This window comes from Fringilla coelebs (assembly GCF_963513975.1).
Source record: "Fringilla coelebs genome assembly, chromosome: 12".
Taxonomy (NCBI): Eukaryota; Metazoa; Chordata; class Aves; order Passeriformes; family Fringillidae; genus Fringilla; species Fringilla coelebs.
The window spans coordinates 18,950,624-18,967,724 of NC_140038.1; the positions used below are offsets into that span (position 1 = coordinate 18,950,624).

At 38.1% G+C, this 17,101-nt stretch overlaps 1 protein-coding gene across 5 annotated transcripts in view; it reads left to right on the forward strand.

The window, feature by feature from the left end:
- Positions 1–17,101, forward strand: part of LRRC28 (leucine rich repeat containing 28) — a 51,748-nt gene that overhangs the window by 7,733 nt on the left and 26,914 nt on the right. For 3 of the 5 annotated variants that reach the window (XM_084213777.1, XM_084213779.1, XM_084213778.1), the window contains exons 4-5: positions 1,159–1,196; positions 1,957–2,094. In XM_084213777.1, coding sequence (XP_084069903.1) covers positions 1,159–1,196; positions 1,957–2,094 — 176 coding nt within the window. The remainder of the gene's footprint in view (positions 1–1,158; positions 1,197–1,956; positions 2,095–17,101) is intronic. The other 2 variants (XM_084213781.1, XM_084213780.1) reach the window with 1 other exon arrangement.

A 17,101-nucleotide genomic window follows, 5' to 3' on the forward strand; every position in this document is an offset into this window, starting at 1 on the left:
TAGCTATCTCACTTGTGTGTTTTTCTGTGTATATCATGCCCCTGATGCTGGGCTATGAGGTGTAGCTCCTCATAATACAGGATTTTTTTAGCTTAAATATTTTCAGGGCTGCAGCTGAAATGGGTAAGAGAATGCTCATCCTATGTTTCTACAGACATGTATGCTATTCTTATGTTTGTTAAGTTTTTAGCAAACTACACTTTTTAAGGAGAAAGAGAAGGTTCAGGTGCCCCGTGCAGTTGAAATGTTTGTAGGTCTTTTCCCTTGTTCTGTCTCACTGAAAAGAGAGGTTTCTACTTTAGGAAATGCTCTTGGAATACAGTAGGAAAAAACGTGCCATGGAAATAATTCCATGTGTGCCGAAGCAATTGAACACTGAGTACTCAATATTCCTTTACAGTTGGATATCAGTATTGAAAAATTTTGTTACTGCTATTTTCTACAAGATACAATTGTTCTTTTGCAGCAATGATGATTGAAATCTGAAATGTGTAAAATCTAAGATCAGTGTTTGTGTTACCAGAAGTACTGGAAGTGCTCCATCAGAGGGTGCTGAATATTCTTAGTGAGAGATCTGGCCACCCTCTGTAGCTGCATAAATAACCATGTGCAGGATTGGGTTTTTCTTTTGTAAAATGTACTTTAAGCTTGAAAAACCCACTTTCAGTGAATAGATCATGTGCTTATTTCTTCACTAAAGGTGTGAGAGTTTATGTGTAGGGGAAAATGTTTGTAATTGTATAACTTGTGTGGGTGTGGGCTTTTTTGCTTACCTTGGCCAGCATTTAGTGTCAAATAACCTGGTGATCAAATATGATTTATTCTGGTTATTCTCTCTGCTTATTCTTCTCCCTTTTTGTTTTCCTCCATATGACTTGCAAAATTAAAGCCTGTTATTATTGTAACTGTGAATGGTTTGTTTTACATAATTGTATGTAATTTTCTTTTATTTTTATGGTAATAATTTAATAATCCAAGTGAAATTTAAGTACCTGTCCATTGCCAATTTATACAGTTTCCACAGTTTTTGTGGTCATAGGGTGGTATGGCTTTGAGGGTGCTCTTTCAGTCTGAAACTGGATATTTTGCAAACTGATTATGTAGCAGAAGTCCTTGAGGGTAACAGGTGGTGTCCTCTGCTTTTTCTCCTCCCCCCAGGTACCTTCATTCAAATAACATAGTTGTTGTACCTGAAGGTAAGTAATCTCCCAGCTCACGATAAGTGGCAGGAATCATAAAATATTCATTTTTCTTCTTTTGAAGAGGCCTACTTTTCCTTTATTTTCCCATAAAACATTAAAGATTTTAATACAAAATATACCAGTGTAGCTTTTAGTTGATAATGTCCTTATTTATGCTATGTTAAATTCTTTTAATGATTTCTCAAATGCACCTAAATGCTGTTTGCTCCAGTTCTAATTGCAGAAAGTGAAAAGGCTAAATGGCACTCTGCAGAAACTAAAAATCCAGAGTGTCTGCTGCTTTCAGGCAGTTACCACACTGAATACTCTGCTGGTTTAGATCATGACAGATTTGAAACCCAAAGGAGCAAGAACTTGTACTAGTTTCTTTTCTTTGTCTTAATTGCAGTTATGCTCCCAACTTGAGGAATTTGTGTTCAATTTATGCTCTTTCTGAATATAAATTGGATAGAGTCAAAGGAAGAGAATGGAGAAAGTGGTTTCAGAGCAGAATTGTCTGAGGAGGGTCTGGAGATGGGAGTACTGTGTACATCACTGTGTTTGTTAGCCCTGTCTCCCTGCCAGCAGAGCTGTTTGTTAGCTAGAGCAGCATTTCCACAATTGATGTCGCTGAGCTGTGAGACCGGCTTTAACACCTCGAGATGTGCTCAGACACAGCTGTTGGGTGCTGTGGCTTGTCCTCCTCTCACAGTCCGGTGAGGATTTTAATGTCACTCTTGGGTCACATTCACGTTTTAATCTGTTCTCTCACAAGCCATTGGCTCCCTGGTTAAGCTGCAGTTTCTGGACCTGAGTGACAATGCCCTGGAGATCGTGTGCCCGGAGATCGGCCGCCTGAGGTCCTTGCGGCACCTTCGCCTGGCAAACAACCAGCTGAAATACTTACCTGCAGGTGAGTGCAGTGTCTGAGGGCTCCCAGCCCTGGCACAGCCCTGCAGCTTCACTTGCCGAGTGATCTGCTCTTGGTGCTCTGAGTGCTACACCCTACACTTGCAGGGGTTGCAGTTTGTATTGCTCCCAGTGTGCTCTGGTTAGGGAAAAGCTGCGCTCTGTGTACTTGCAGAGTCCTGAGAAATGCTGCTGAAGTGGGAAAAATGTATTTATTTAACAGACTTTGCCATCATATCAAGAAAATATTGAACTTCTTTGAGAAGACACAAAATGCCAATGACAACTGTCATTATGATAAAATGATGTTTCTTCCAATTTTCCACAATAGAAAGGATTCCGGTCTTTCCTTCCTTTTTTTTAGCCCAACAGCCCCAATCTCATATTTTCTAAAAAGACACATGTCTAGTAGCTTTGCCTATGGCAGTTCCATCTCATTGTGACAGTAGATAACAAATGTTTGTCTTGCTAGTTTATAATAAAAAGCAAAACTTATTTAAAGTAAATGTGACACAAAGTCAGAAAAAGTTGGCCATAGGCAGATTTCGAATGTTTTTTTTTTGGTCTTCTAAATGCTTTGATAAGCAGATATAACCTTATTATTCTTCTATCACCCTTATATCTGTTCAGATAAGATGATGGTGATTTTCAAATACTTTTTTAATTTTAGTTTTTAATTCTCATTTGGTGTATTTGCATTTTCTGATCTGCAGAGATGATAAAAATTTAGGGCTATGATTTCAAAAACCTGGTCTAACTTAATCTAACAGAATTAGCTCTTGGCTCTATTTTAACTAATTTCTCAATGTGACCTTCATGTGTTTTAAGTTCACATTGTTTATTCTCAAGAAATGTTCTGCAAATGCTCCTTGAAGTTTTGGGTGCAGAAATCTTGCTGTCCTTTCCTTGCACTTTTCTAGACTGCTTAAAAAAAGTCAAAGGATGGTTATGATTAGAAAGAAAAAAAAATTTATATGACTATGTAAATGCTCTGGAATGAAATTAGATAAACCTGTTAAACATTATGACCCAGGGCCAATAAAATTTCCATCAATTTTCAGATGTCCTACATTCAAAAGAAAGGAGTGACTTGAGTGTGCTTTATGTTCCTCAAAGATAATTTACCTTATGGTGCTGTACCATGAAAGAAAGACTTGTTCAAAGAAAAAGTGACACATTTTCTGCAAAACTTCACACATTAACTTAAAAAGGTTCCAAAAAAGACTTTCAAAAGGATAATTTACATTACTGAAGAGTTGATTTGGAGTCTACCACATTTGATTAGGAACTGGTATCAGCTGAGACTTGCTGCATTAAATTTCTCCTGAAGTTTATAGAAAATCGGGTCCTGAGCATTGTCCCTGAATGTGTTTTTTGTGTGCATGACAAGTCTGCATGCTTAGGAACACTGCTGGTGCTGCCTGCTTGTGCACTGGGGACTGCAGCAGTGTGTGGTCTTTGTGTTTGTGGTGGTGTCCCTTGTGCCACTGCTGGTACTAATCCTGTCACTGTCAGTGGGACTGGATGTCACACAAGTGTTACCAGCCCGAGCAGGATTAGCCTTTCATTCACACTGCATAATTTGCCCACTGGAGAGTTAATCTATTGCACTGTTTCCTAAACAGAAGTTTAGGAATTCCCAAAGAGGGCTTCCAAGTGTGTTTTCTTAGATGTTCTCTGTAAAATTGTGAAGACTTCAAAGACTTCATTAAAAAAAGTCTTAAGAGTTTCAAAATAACACTTATGTTCAACAATTGAAAAAGAAGAGCAAAATAATAAATTTTGATGAATTGTTTCATCCTTAATTATACTGGTGGCATGAATCTTCATTATAGTGTCAGCTAGCATTCTGTTGGGAAAGCTGGCAAAGTTCATCTGAACTAGGATGGGATGTGATTCCACTGCAGTGCATCATTTTACTGTTTTCACTGCTTTCTGTGCAGCAGACACTGCACTGCTAGGGAAAGACAGCTCTAAATGGCTCTTAATTTATAATAAGGAGCCATTTAAGATATGATTTAGCTTCTACTTGTGCAGAATTTAAAGATCTGCATTTAAAAAGTGCTTTTGGGTTTCGATGACAGTCATTTATGGAAATTACTTTAGAGTGGTTGCACTGGCATTCCTCTTGGGTCTCCATTCCCCGTGTCTGGTGTTAAAAGTACTGTCAGTTTTTTTCAAAATTCCATGGATATCTAGGAAGATACTCTCGGTAATATCCTAAATCAGTTGCTAAAAAATATCTTTCTTGCAGCTGCAGAACAGTTGGATGGTAAATGTTTGCTATTATGTGTCTGAACAACCCCACTGTTCTATTGCATTTTAATTCTTAAGAATGATTCTTTGCTGTGTCTTCCTTAATTGTGATTAAGAGCTGGAAGAAACAATACAATTAATAGCATATGTTGATTCATTATGCATTTTTAATGGTTTTGTTCCACAATTGTGCTCTTAATGTTAATTTTTAGTATTTAAGATTTGCCATATAGAAATCAAATTTTAAACTAATTGAAGTGGTGTGCATTTAAGATTTAGATTTAAGCCTCTGGTCTGATTGTAGAGATTCTTCAGACTCTGATAGAGGTTGAGTCTGTGCTGTGGTTTATCTGCACTGGGATGGGCAAGGTTTTAATCTCCTAAGTGCTTGTTTTAATAAAACATGGGAGAATTTAATAATGACACCCACTCTGCTTTTCTCAGGTATGGTCAGGATTGTTCAGAGAGTTTTAAAAAATCATTTTAAGGCAGGAGATGGAGGAGAATGATAAAAGTACACACAGCCAGTGTGGAGACATCAGTTTAGCTTCCTGAAGAAATCAGGCAATAGAAGACTGATGATGGAAAATGGGCATTAGGTGAAGCATGGAAGTGGTGTCCCTTGGAGATGGGGAAGCACCTTCTGTGCAGTGGCACTTGGGTAGTGTGACTGATAGTCCTTCCTTTGTGCTCAGCAAACACTCCCAAATCGCTGCCACCCTTGGGTCAGATCTTGAGCTTTGGCCTCAAGGCTCTGTTGGATTTGCCACTGCTGAGGGGGGGGGGGCTTCCTTCAGCCTCCTTCAGCTGTTGTGAGAACTGCTCAGAGGTGACTCAGCTGAACTTGATGAGAATTAAAGGGAAAAATTTGTCCAGAATAAGCGTGTTGAAACTGAAATATAATAGCAAATGGCTGGAAGAAAATGCTTTGTGGAGCTCTCTTAAAGTCATATTTTGAATATACTTTAGATAAGATTAATAAGTGGACCAGCTTCTGCCTAATGCAGAGTCTTCAGTGTCTACATTCTGGGGTAATCAGAATCCCTGAGAGGTTCTGCCTCTCAGACGAGCTGATTAAAGAGTTGCAGATAAGTAAAAAGAGATTTAATGTTCTAAAGTTCTCTTGAGGACTTGTTTTCATTTAAATGCACAACATTTTTTTGTTCTGCAAATTGTAAATCTTGTAGCTGCTGTCTGTAACAGTTTCTTGGTTCATTTGTTTGGCTCTGGTAAATGCAGTTCTTGAACATGAAGTAAGTTTTGTCAAGTTTCTTACTATTTAAATGTAGCACTTAAATAATCTAAATTCTTGAGGGCCATTTGGAAATGTGTGACACCAAAGATGTTACTGGAAGAAGTCAGCACAAACGAAAGATGGTTTTTTATTTTATTACATTAGTTCATGTAAGAGCTTGACTTAGACATGACACTGTGTTTTCACAGTGGCTGAACTTTATTTTTTCAGAGATTTCTCCTTTTGTTGAGTGAATTGATATTTCATTTTAAATTAGAATCAGAGAGTTAGTTCTATATGCATGTAGTGTCAGAAGGAAGTTTTCTGAATCTTTTCTGAATTCTCTCACTCACAAATTACGAACTAGAAGGGTCCCCTTTGTTTCTGATGGTTATAATGCATATGATACTTCAGCTCCTTTCATCCTTGAGAAATAATATTTCTCTTTGTGTAATAGTTATTGTGTCATTTGAAAAAAAAGAAAATCCAGTGAGATGCATTATAAAAATTATTGTTGAAGAGTCCCAAAGCCAAGGTTCTCTGTTTTGCTCTTACCATTTAGATTTGGTTTGACTTTAGCCTTGCAGTCTTTTGATGTGTAGTGGTGGCTCTTCAGGTTTACATTTTGGTCTTATAGCTGGAATGCATGTTTGGGGAACAGATGACTTAAAAGAGGGTGGATTATACTCAAATTTGGATTCAAGTTTCTTATTTGACAAGGATTAGATTTTTTTTTCCCATTATTTGAGAGGTACTTCTCTTTAGAAACAGCAAGTTTTGTACCATCTTGTTCTAAGATTTAATTAAAAGTGAGGTTATGTTTACTCAGCACATGCTGGAGTTAATTATAGATTTACTGAAATGAAAAGCTTAATGTTTTGCCAAGTCAAGAGCAAAAGCTAAGTAATTAAAGAAGAGGGTATGGTTTATGATCCCAGCCCATCTTTTGGCAAAATTCCCTTTAAGAAGAGGGGGAAAAAAAATCAGCAGTTGTCTTTACATGGGCTAGACCATGGTTCCCTTTGTGTTTGTTGTTGAGGAGCTTTAAAAACCAAGAGCTGAGTGCATTGACCAAGAAAAAAAAAAAGTGACCAAATACCAAATTTGTTGTCAGAAGTGGGATTGCTGTTTGTTGGAATGTTAGAGGGAAGTGCAGGTGATGGAGCAGCTGAAGGGGTGCAGGTCTGTGCCAGAGTCCAGGGCAGGTTCCTCCCCAGCAGAAGGAAAGTGTGGCTTCCCCTGCAAATCCACACCTCTGTGTCGTCTCTGGAAGCTCCTGCAGCTTGCATCCACTTTTTGCCATTTTGCTTCCTTTAGGCAGACTGAAGGAAAATGAATTTGTGTGCCTTTGGTGTATTTAAAGTGCAAACTGCAGCAATGTTAGGGGAGGTTAACAGCACAGAGACCCTTCCTTTCAGTTCTCTTCAAATCCTTTTCCTTTTTAAGGCAAATTGTTTTAGAAATATAATCAGTTTAAGACTCATTAAAATACATTTGTAGGCTTATAAAACTTTATCTTCAAAGCATTTGAGAAAGATCCTGTGAAGCTGATAAGGGAGTGTTATCCTCATTTTACAGAGTGGAAAAAAAGTGTTTTTAACAGAAGTGATTTGCTCCAGGGCACAGCAGGAGTCAGTGTTAGCCAGAAATAGAACTTGGGTGTTCCCATTCCATTTGTTAAGACCACACCTTTTTGAGGCTGATCATATTTAATGTTAGGGAGGATTGAGTCTTCCCACCCATTATTAGGAAATTAATAATTATCTCTCCATAATGAATAACCCTCTAAGTTAATAGGAAATTAATAGCGGTAAGATCAGTGAGTTTTTGTAACTGAACCAGCTCGTGCTTCCAGAAGGCTGGAAGAGTTCAGGAAGGTGAATTTTGAAATACATAATTTTTATAGATAAATACTACATAATTTTCTCTTGCATAGGTAACTTCAGTGTAATGACAAGGAGGGTTCAATTTTACTAAAATTATAAATCAAACGATAATTGTTGATTGCTGCTTTGTCTGTTTATACAGTAACCCTTGGAATGTTGAGAGATTATTGCAAAGTCTGCTTTGCTTTGGAATTTGCTTTACTAATTGGGGCCAGGAGAAACTTCCAGATATAAAACCTGCATATTCATTTCTCTCACTTTTTTAATGTTGCTGTAAAGTACAATATCTGTATTTACTATTCATACCAGTATTTAACTGGTAAAGACTTCTTGAATACCCAACTTAGAATTCTGACTAGAACTCAATATAAGGGATTTCAGTAAATCTCAAGTACAGGCACATAAACACGACTTCTTCCCTCCCTTCTTTTCACAGTAGATTTCCACTGATGGGTACAGCATGCCAGTTATTCAATTCTTACTCTAGACCCTGGCATGAAAATATGTGGTCCTAACTCTTTTTTTTTTAATTTTTGCTCCACATTTTGATTTAGAGGCTTCAAAATCAGGGGAATAAATTTGACTTCTTACCTTTTCTCCCCAGTTTTCCCTTCTGCTTTTATTGTCTCTGGTTAGGGCAGATTGCTTTGATACTTAATAAAATTCAATTATTTTTTTAATAGTCGTTCTGAGCTTAAAAGCAAAGGCACAAACTGATGCAGACCCTGTTCTTTTTTCCAAGCTGGCATAACCTTAGTCCACTCTGCTTTCCTAATTTAGTAACATGGATAAAAATATGCACGACGGGACAGGTTTGGTACGCCAGGCACCCATCCAGGAGCGTGGTGTTTTTAAGTAAATGGACTTGTGGGGATTTGAGGAAAACACAGATTAGGTTACATGAGCTTTGCACTCTGGAAGTATGTGACTATTTAAAGGAGCATGGCCTCCTAAATAAAAATGTTAATTATTATAATAATATGTTGTTTTCTGTGAAGGAGTTACTGCCTAATTATTAAAAACAAGGTTTTCTTTGCACAGATCTGTAAAATATATGCTCTGTTTAACAACTCAGTTCTACCTTCAGTTTGCTGTGGAAAACCAAGGGTCAGCATACTAAGCTTTACATTACCTCTTAGGTTCAACAACAACTAATTATTACTTTTTCCTAAATCAGTGCAAAACTTACACAGACCTGCCTGTTACTATGTTGTGTTTTTCACATCAGGATTAGTAAAGCTTTGGTAATTATGCTGAATTAATCCAGAAGCACAATAAAAATATCTGATAGTATCTCTGCGTCATTCCTTAGATTTCTAGGAGGAAAAGCTTTTAAATGTTTTGGCTTTGTATAAACTCCAATACAGCTCTATCCAGGCAGCCTTTAAGAACTAAGGTTTTTTTTAGGAAAAAAAGAAATTACAGCAGGGAGGAGTCAGGAACAAAATGGCAACGTGGATGGGAAATGATAGGGGTTGGACTGTGAGACTGCCAGAGGTGACCAAAGCACAGGGCAGTGTATTGTACAGCTGGTATTCCGTATGGATTAACTTCCATGCACATCCAAACACAGTGGTACCTATTTAATTAAAGGATGTTGGTTGCTTGAGATTTTATAACAGTCTGCCTTGCTCAAACATTTGGTTTGGGTTAAAATCTCAGGAGGACTACTAGTACTTCTGAGTGCTTGAAATTTATGGGGAGGGAAGTGAAGACAGAGAATAAAAGAATTCCACTAAATTCCTGGAAATTTTCCTTAACTGAAGTTTTTCCTGTATACCCTCACCTGTATAGAATGTCAGAATGAGTCATCTGTGCTTAGAGCTGCTCACTGTTCTCTCTTTGTCTGCTTGCCCCTTCTTAGTGTTATTTTCTTTTCCACTTTTCCCCTGTTGAGGGGCTTTTAAAAGCCTCTTTGTTACTATCGTACAACATTTTTCAGTGAAGGTTTGTAATGTCACTGGATGATGCTGGTAACAAAAATAGTATAAACATAGTCAGAAAAATTCCAGACCTATATTTTATGGTTAAAAATGTTGTTCCAATGTAGGCTTTTGTTCCAACACTTCTTCCAGATGGGCTTCTATTGGGTGCACTGGAACTGAAATATTTCCCGTAACTGTAGCAGAAATGACGTTAAGAAACAAAAAATCCAACAAAAGTATTTCTTTCAACAATGGCCTGCGGTATTCCTGGTATTCCTCATTCTGGTGGTGCACAGCAGGTCCTCAGAAATGCATGTGCTGAGTATGTATGTGTTGTAATTCAGTAATGTGAAAACTAATGGGAACCAGTTGGAGGAAGCCATCAGCATCTCTCATTGTAACACTTAAATTAGAGATTCAAATATTGCTTTGTGTACCAGGCTTATTGGACTAGAAAATTCCATCTTAAAATTTGCTATTCTAATTTTGAGCAATCACTGGAAAATGTATTTAGAAATTAGGCTCTTTTAATGAGCATGGGCTTAGTTAAAAAAAGAAATTGTGATATGGTTCATTTCCTTATATTTTCAAGTACCTGCAATTTTATGAAACAGATTTTAACTTCTGTGGTCATTTCATATCAGAAAAAAAGATGAGGCACAAACTGAAACTGAAGCCTGGCATGGAGGGCTTCATGTCAATAACTGGAAGCCTGAAATCCTATTGTAGCAGAAGGTAATGACCAAGTGTTTTCAGTTTTCTAATATTAGTTTTATAATATTTAAAGGTCACTTGAAATTGTAACATAACTTTATTGATTTTGATTTTTTTTCTTCTTTCTTGCACATTTTAGCAAGATTATAATGATTTTGGCTCAATCACACTTTTTTTTTTTTGGCCTCTAGCTTTAGTGATGCTTTAACTTGAAAAAAAAATCTGTGCCTGATTGAGTTTTGACTGTATTTAAGCATGAGCAGTATGCTGATGTAATTACTGAGTTCATTAATAGATCCAGGAATGTCTGGGAGCTGGGTACTGTACATCAGCGTCTCAGACATCCTTGTTTTGTTGGAATTCCTCTGTATGATCTGGGCAGAGTCTTACTAAAATATTCCCTTTTTATGTGGCAATTCTTCCTGGCTGCCAGATTGTAGTGACAGTTATGGTGGCATCACCTGTCTGGACAGAGACATGTCAGAATGACACCACCTGAGTTCTGATCACTAATTACTTTATTCATAGATTGTTGAACAAATCTGATTATAGAGGGTATCACTCTGTATGCATGTGATGCTGCCTGTGACTTGCTGTTGCCTGATTTTTTTATTTTCAGTTCTGATTTTATTCTCAATTCCAAATCCCAGATCCTCATGTTTTTCATTTTGAAACTGGATTCTGAGAATGGGCCAATGCTGCCATTTGTTCCCTTCTGTTCCATGTGAGATCCTAGTGAAAGTTTTCCGTGCATCAAACTCACAGAATTACCCTCTCCAGCCCCTCCCTGTTCCTTCCCTCCTTTGAAGAGGAGCTCCTAAGAAGCCTGATGAGGTGTAGGTGAAACTCCTAGGATGGAGCAGGAAGAGCCAAACTAATTATTGCCCGTGGTGCTCCCAAGCCTGTTGAGCTTCTGGCTTCGCCGTGCTCCTGAAAATCAGAATCCTTGCAGGGACACGTCTGTTGCTGAGCTCTGGGCCATGGGCTTTCCCCGTAGCAGTTCCCCTCAAGGGCTCTCTGATAGGAGATAAAGGAGTTGGAGCTGCTTCTAATGGGGGTACTTGGATGATTCTCACATTCCTGAGAGGATAGGAGCAGATTTAACTGGATTCTCTATTGTTCAGAGATTTGGTGCTGCCTCTCAAATCCTGGCTCGTTCTTCTGCTCCACAGTCCTTGATTTCTCAAGTGACTGTAAGCCTCGTTTCTCCAGGGGTTTTCCTCTTGTTTGTGGGGGTAGGCAGGAATTTTGAAGATGTTGAGAGTGCTTTAAGTAATCCTGACAACCATTCATCTGAAGCTTAAAACTCTGTGAAGATGTTGGAGGTCTTAATATGACTGTAGAAACATGGAAATGTTGCATGTTCTTATGCCATTTTATTAAATCAGGAGTCTTAAGTACAACTCATTTCAACACAGTTCATTAAACATAAAATTGCATAACATTTTTCTAGTAAACTCAGTTTGAAATTTCTCAGTGAATTGTTAAAATACAGATTTTTTTTTTTTTAAAAAGGGAAAGACTTTTATGTCCAAGTAACTTCCAGACTTTGCTTTTAAAAGCTTTGCTACGTGGTGTATGCAAAGCAATAAATTGAAAGGAATTTAAGATTAAATATTGATTTCAATATTAGAGTGAGAAATGGTCTCGAGATGACAATAAAATGAGTAATAGGGTGATGTGGAGATGCTGCCAGACAGACAGATAGTTGATACAGTAATGTACCCAGTTGTCATTCAAACATCTGACAGAAGAAATGACAGCCTGAAATTTCTAGGGTATATGGGAACAGAGCCCTGATGGAATTCCTCTCCCCACTCCTGCCATGGGTAGAGCTGCCACTTAGGAGCAGAGGGTTTGGAAAGGAAGTCTCCTGACCTTTGAATGTCCCCCCAATGTCATGCAGAGCCAGGGGCCACGAGACAAAAGTGGGAAGTTTATACAGCAATATATAACTTTAGAGAACATTAAGTTGTCATTGCTGCTTTGATCAGTGATAGAATATACTTTGATAAAACTCAGATAAAGGGCTTCAGGCTGTAGCATCAAAACAATGCATTGTGTTCCTTTTAGTTTGAAAAATGTATTTCTACAGTCTGTTTTTAAAAAGTGGAATGTGCTCGTGAGAACTGATTAGACCTGGCACACAGACCTAAATAATGAAGGTCAGATAGAATTATTTGTTTTTTACATTTTGATTGTTTGAAAACCTGGGTTTGAAATATATGGGGAGGACTTGTGACACTGTTATATACCACAGAAAAAAATCAGTCTGGAAGTGGCTACAGTTATGTTTGAATTCAGTCATTATTCCATTTGTGGTATTTGTTCTATGTGAATTTATTGTCTGCACAGCAAATGAGAGGAAGAAGTAGAGGGCCTTTGGTTGCTTTTGGTCAATCTTATTCCTGTGGAGTTGAATCTAAGATGTAGAAAAACAGACTGCAAGAAATTTCATTTTGCAGGGATGTAATTCTGTGTGTTCCTGCTTGGAGTGTTTGAAGGTGTTAGTTACATAAATGTATCTAGAAATCCATAAAGACTATAAAACCTAACATTTCTAGTTGTTTTAATTTTATGGGTTATCAGAGTGGGCTATAAAGTTTAATAGATCATTACTCTGTTCATAGCTCTGACAAATCCCCTCCCACCTCCAAAATTCTTGGTGGCACCTCTGATAATCTTGGTAAATGAGAAAGTGTGATGGCTCGTTGCTTGTCTGGCTGCTTTGCTGTGCAGGAAACTGTCATCAGGACTGTAATCACTGTTGTGTTTATTATGATAAAGCGTGATAAAGATGTTGTGGGGGGTTTCGTTTGCTTTTGTGCTTTAGGAAAAGCCCAATCTAACCAAAAAAGGAATCATTAGGATCTTCTACCTTTATTCATACATAAGAAAAAAATCTACATCAAAAGAAAATTCATGTAAGTTACTGCAACTTCTTTTAAGGTGTCATTCCCCTGCTTTTGAAACTTCTTCCCTCAACATGCTGAATCCTTTACTGAGAGCACAGCAAAGCCTCCTCTTTGGAATTTGATAGCAGGGTTTTTCCGTGCTAGGGCTGGCAGCAGTCAGGCTCTGAGCAGCACCCCCGGGGCTGTCACGAGGCGGATTCTCCGCGTTGTGCAATGCGTGCATCAGCCTGTCTCCATCGGGGGAGCAGCAGCAGGATGGATGGCACTTCTAGTAAGTCTTCTCCCTCTGACTGGTCTTACAGAAACCGCTTGTTACTGAGGACCTACTCTGAGAAATTAACCTCAGCTCAAGTAATCACATAGTGCCTAAGCTCAGACCTGCTTCCTAAATAAAGGAATTGAAGAAAAAGTTGGTTTGTAACTCATCTGTCATCACTGAATTCTTCTGCTGATTATCTGATTGTAAAGATAAGCCTTTACTGATTGCCTGGCTCAAACACATGTGAGATATATGAACCTCTCGCTTCTGCAACTTCAAAACAGATGCTCTTTAAAATACTTGTAAAAGCCTTTGGGTTAGAGCTGTTACCCAAAAGTAAAACTGAACTTCAAGGGAGTTTGAAGGGCGTCTCTCATAAACGTTTGCCAATAGCTGTTCGCACGGGTGAAGACAGATGTGTATTGATAAGGCTGAGACCAAACCTCCGAGGTGGGGATGTATTTTGAGAAAGATGTTTCCCCTACAGATGGTGTTGAGCTTTCTGTAGTATGAGAACTTCTTTAATACCAACAGTCTGTTCAGTGGTGTTTAGTCAGGCTTTCAGAGAACCTCAGCTTTGAACAGATACTAAACTGCAGGTGTTTTTTCTCTGAAATTTTTCATCAGTTTGTAAATGTGTGGAAAAAAAAATGGTGGTAACTGCTTTGCAGTTTCCAGGTTTACCTCAGAAAGGCCTTAGTGATTTCAGTGTGCTGGACTGCCAAGGAGCTTTAACTTTGTTTTGCTGCAGTGACTTATTTTGGGAGGGTCCTAAGACAAGTTCAAGTAATCCATCCAAATAAAACCAGCTTTTCAGGGAGATTATGTCCATGCTTGCTGCCTTTACTGACATTGTTTTAAAATAAATTTATCTGTTAATTCTAACTAAACTAATTTGCTAGTATTTTTTTCACGTAAAACCTCTTACTAATTTGCAATCTGTGAGTTTTTTTTTTGGTTGCACTAAATTAACATTTGTGACAGGAAAAAATAGCTCTTGAAGCTTATTTTTTTATAGTTTCTAGGGCTGGGTTTTAAAAGTTAACTTGCTTCACCCTTAAACTCTAAAGTCTTTATTTATAAAGTTATCTATGAATGTACTTTTTTGTCTCTTTGGTTTCCTTGGTTTTTTTCCTTTCTTTCCCTAAGCTCTCCCTAACGTATGTACAGTGATTAGCAGTATTAACAGGTAGTTGATTTTACTTGTGCATTAAGCAAATGCAATTTACTAGTAGGGATTGAGTGCTCAGGGAAGCTTGGAGAACAAAGTCATTCAGTCTTTGAAAGGGAACAAACACTAACTGTTAATGCTGTGCAATAGAAGAATTTTATAATATATTGATTTCCATTTTGACCGTATTGACCAAGTATAATTTCGTTTTCTGCATACCACTGTGAGAGAGTTAAATTAGTGCTTGTTATTGACGTCCTTGTTTTTACTCAGTTGCTCTATTAAATGAATTGAGGCAAAATAAAATGCATCATTTACTGACACTAAATCTAAATGGAAAAAGCCTGTAAAAAGAGAATGTGTAGAACTCGAGGTATGATGTGAGATTAACCTTCCCATGGTTCATGTCACACACACGGAGTTTGATACCTGTATTTCAGTTAACTTAATGTTATTGCAGTGGTATTTAAAATAAAGACCTGTGTTTACCTTAGCATTGTCCAAATCTGCATTAAATTGTCATTCTAGATGGAAGGCTTTGATGCCAAGCAAGTGCAAGTGTACTCTGGTTGATAATTATTTAACTTTTGAGAGCTTTACGAACTAAGACTATTTATTTGTGTAGGTAAAGGAATGCAGTTCAGAATTACTTGAGTGGGGGGTTTGGAGTGTAATTGCAAGCCTTACTTGTCTGCTTTGTGCTGATTTGAAACACTAAACAGCAGAAACTATCACTGATTAAGACAAGGCTTGCAGTTGCTCTTAGCATTTATAAAATCAGGATAGTGCTAGTGTTGCTTGAAGTCAGATGTCTTCTTTTTTACTGATAATCTTAGTTTAAAACTGTTAGTAGTTGATCTATAACATTTTTCATGTAGTAACCATGTCACTATAGCAGCTCCTGCATCCCCTTCTGGGCTGGTGAATTCTCCAGGCTGCTGAGTTCAGCAGAGACAGCTGGGACAGTGGGGAGGAGCAAGAGAATCTCCTGGTGCTGCTGCTAGAAAAGGATATCTGGATATATAGGTTTCATGGCTATTATAGTGGGAATGTTTCCTGCAAGGTTTAGCCAGTCACTCCCCAGTAATTACTGTTGCAATTTGTAGTAACTGCCAGTGGCCTGGAAGAACTCTTCCTAGGACTTAAGACAGTCCCATCCAGTAGCATTCTTTAAAAAACCAAATATAGTGACTCCACTGCTGTAAACGTGGCTCCAAGCTAAAGATCTCCCTTTGATTCTTTTTCTTATCCCACACAAATTTATAGTTGCATCTTTTTGTTATGAAGGCCAAATTTGACCCTCAGGGAAGGGTGTTCTGTGGTGTCTCCCAGTAGTACAATGAGTGAGCCATAAATTGCCTTGCTACAACAGTACTTTCCACTGAAAGATGAAAATTGAACCTGGACTATTGCTTTTGTTATGCATTTAGTGGAGAGGAAGAAAAAAAACCCTAACTAACCTCAAGAAGAAGAAAGATGTGTCTGTTGTGAGTTGGCTGGAAACAGTTGATAGCAACAGTCACAACAGATTGGTCTTTGTGTGGATTATTTAGACACCAGTGCTGTAATGAGTTAGAAGCCACTCATCTGTGTTTGTCAGAGAGACCACTCTGTTGTGTTGATCTCAAGTTGTTCCTTGGACGAAGAAAGGAAAAAGCTGTCCTAGAATTTACAGCCAGGACTAGCCTTGTCTCTGTGGCTTCCTGAGCTGTCCTTAATCTCTCCTTAGGATGTTCCTTTTGTTTGCCTTGGTTTCATATACTGGTTTGTTGTATTTAAGGAGCCATCTTCAGCTGTCTGGCATCGTGAGTTCAAATCATCAGCTCTGTATCTTATGCACAAAGTTTTTCTGGAAGGCTTCTCCCCCCACCCCCCCTTCCATGTATTGATATTAGTGCACATTGAATGGTGGACTATGTACAGCAGTAAAGATAGTCTGACATAAACAAAACAAGAGAAGCATAACAGGTCTCATGCTTTATTCATGTCACTTTTGTTTATGTTCTTACCACCCAGAAAAAGGAAAACAGCTGCTCCTCAACAGAAAGATAACAGCAGAAAAACTCCATAAATAAGAGACTTTCTGTAGAGTGCTAGCAGAATTTTTCATGCCATGTATTTGATAAAGTATCATTTTGACTCTTTATACTTAATTTTGGCTGCTCTAGTCAAAATTTGAGGTATCATTTTAATAAAACCATAGAATAATATTAATACATTAATTTCACATCTCTTGTTTGTGTAACAACAGTACCTTGCTGTGGGGCAGTGAAATAGGCAGAGCACACTAGAGCAAAATGAAAGGATAGGTTGTCTTCTGAAAAAACAAACCAACCAAACAAACAAAAAACCCCAAACCAAGAAAACAGCAAACCTGATAGTTTCATGGCCTTGAGTTACCTTTGTGCATAAACAATTTTTTCCTCTCCCTGTTCCTCTTGCCCTTCCTCCCACCTCTTCCACTTTTCTCGCATATGATAATTTCTGGTATTTTTATCATCTGGTTTATCCTAACTGTTCTTATTGAAACCATCAAATTGTGGACAAAAATGTAATTCCAGACCTGCAGTGAGAGGAAATACAGACTAATAACCACTGTGGATCTGTGCTCTGTGTGTGTGCTGAGGGAAGCACAGAGTGCTGGGCCCATG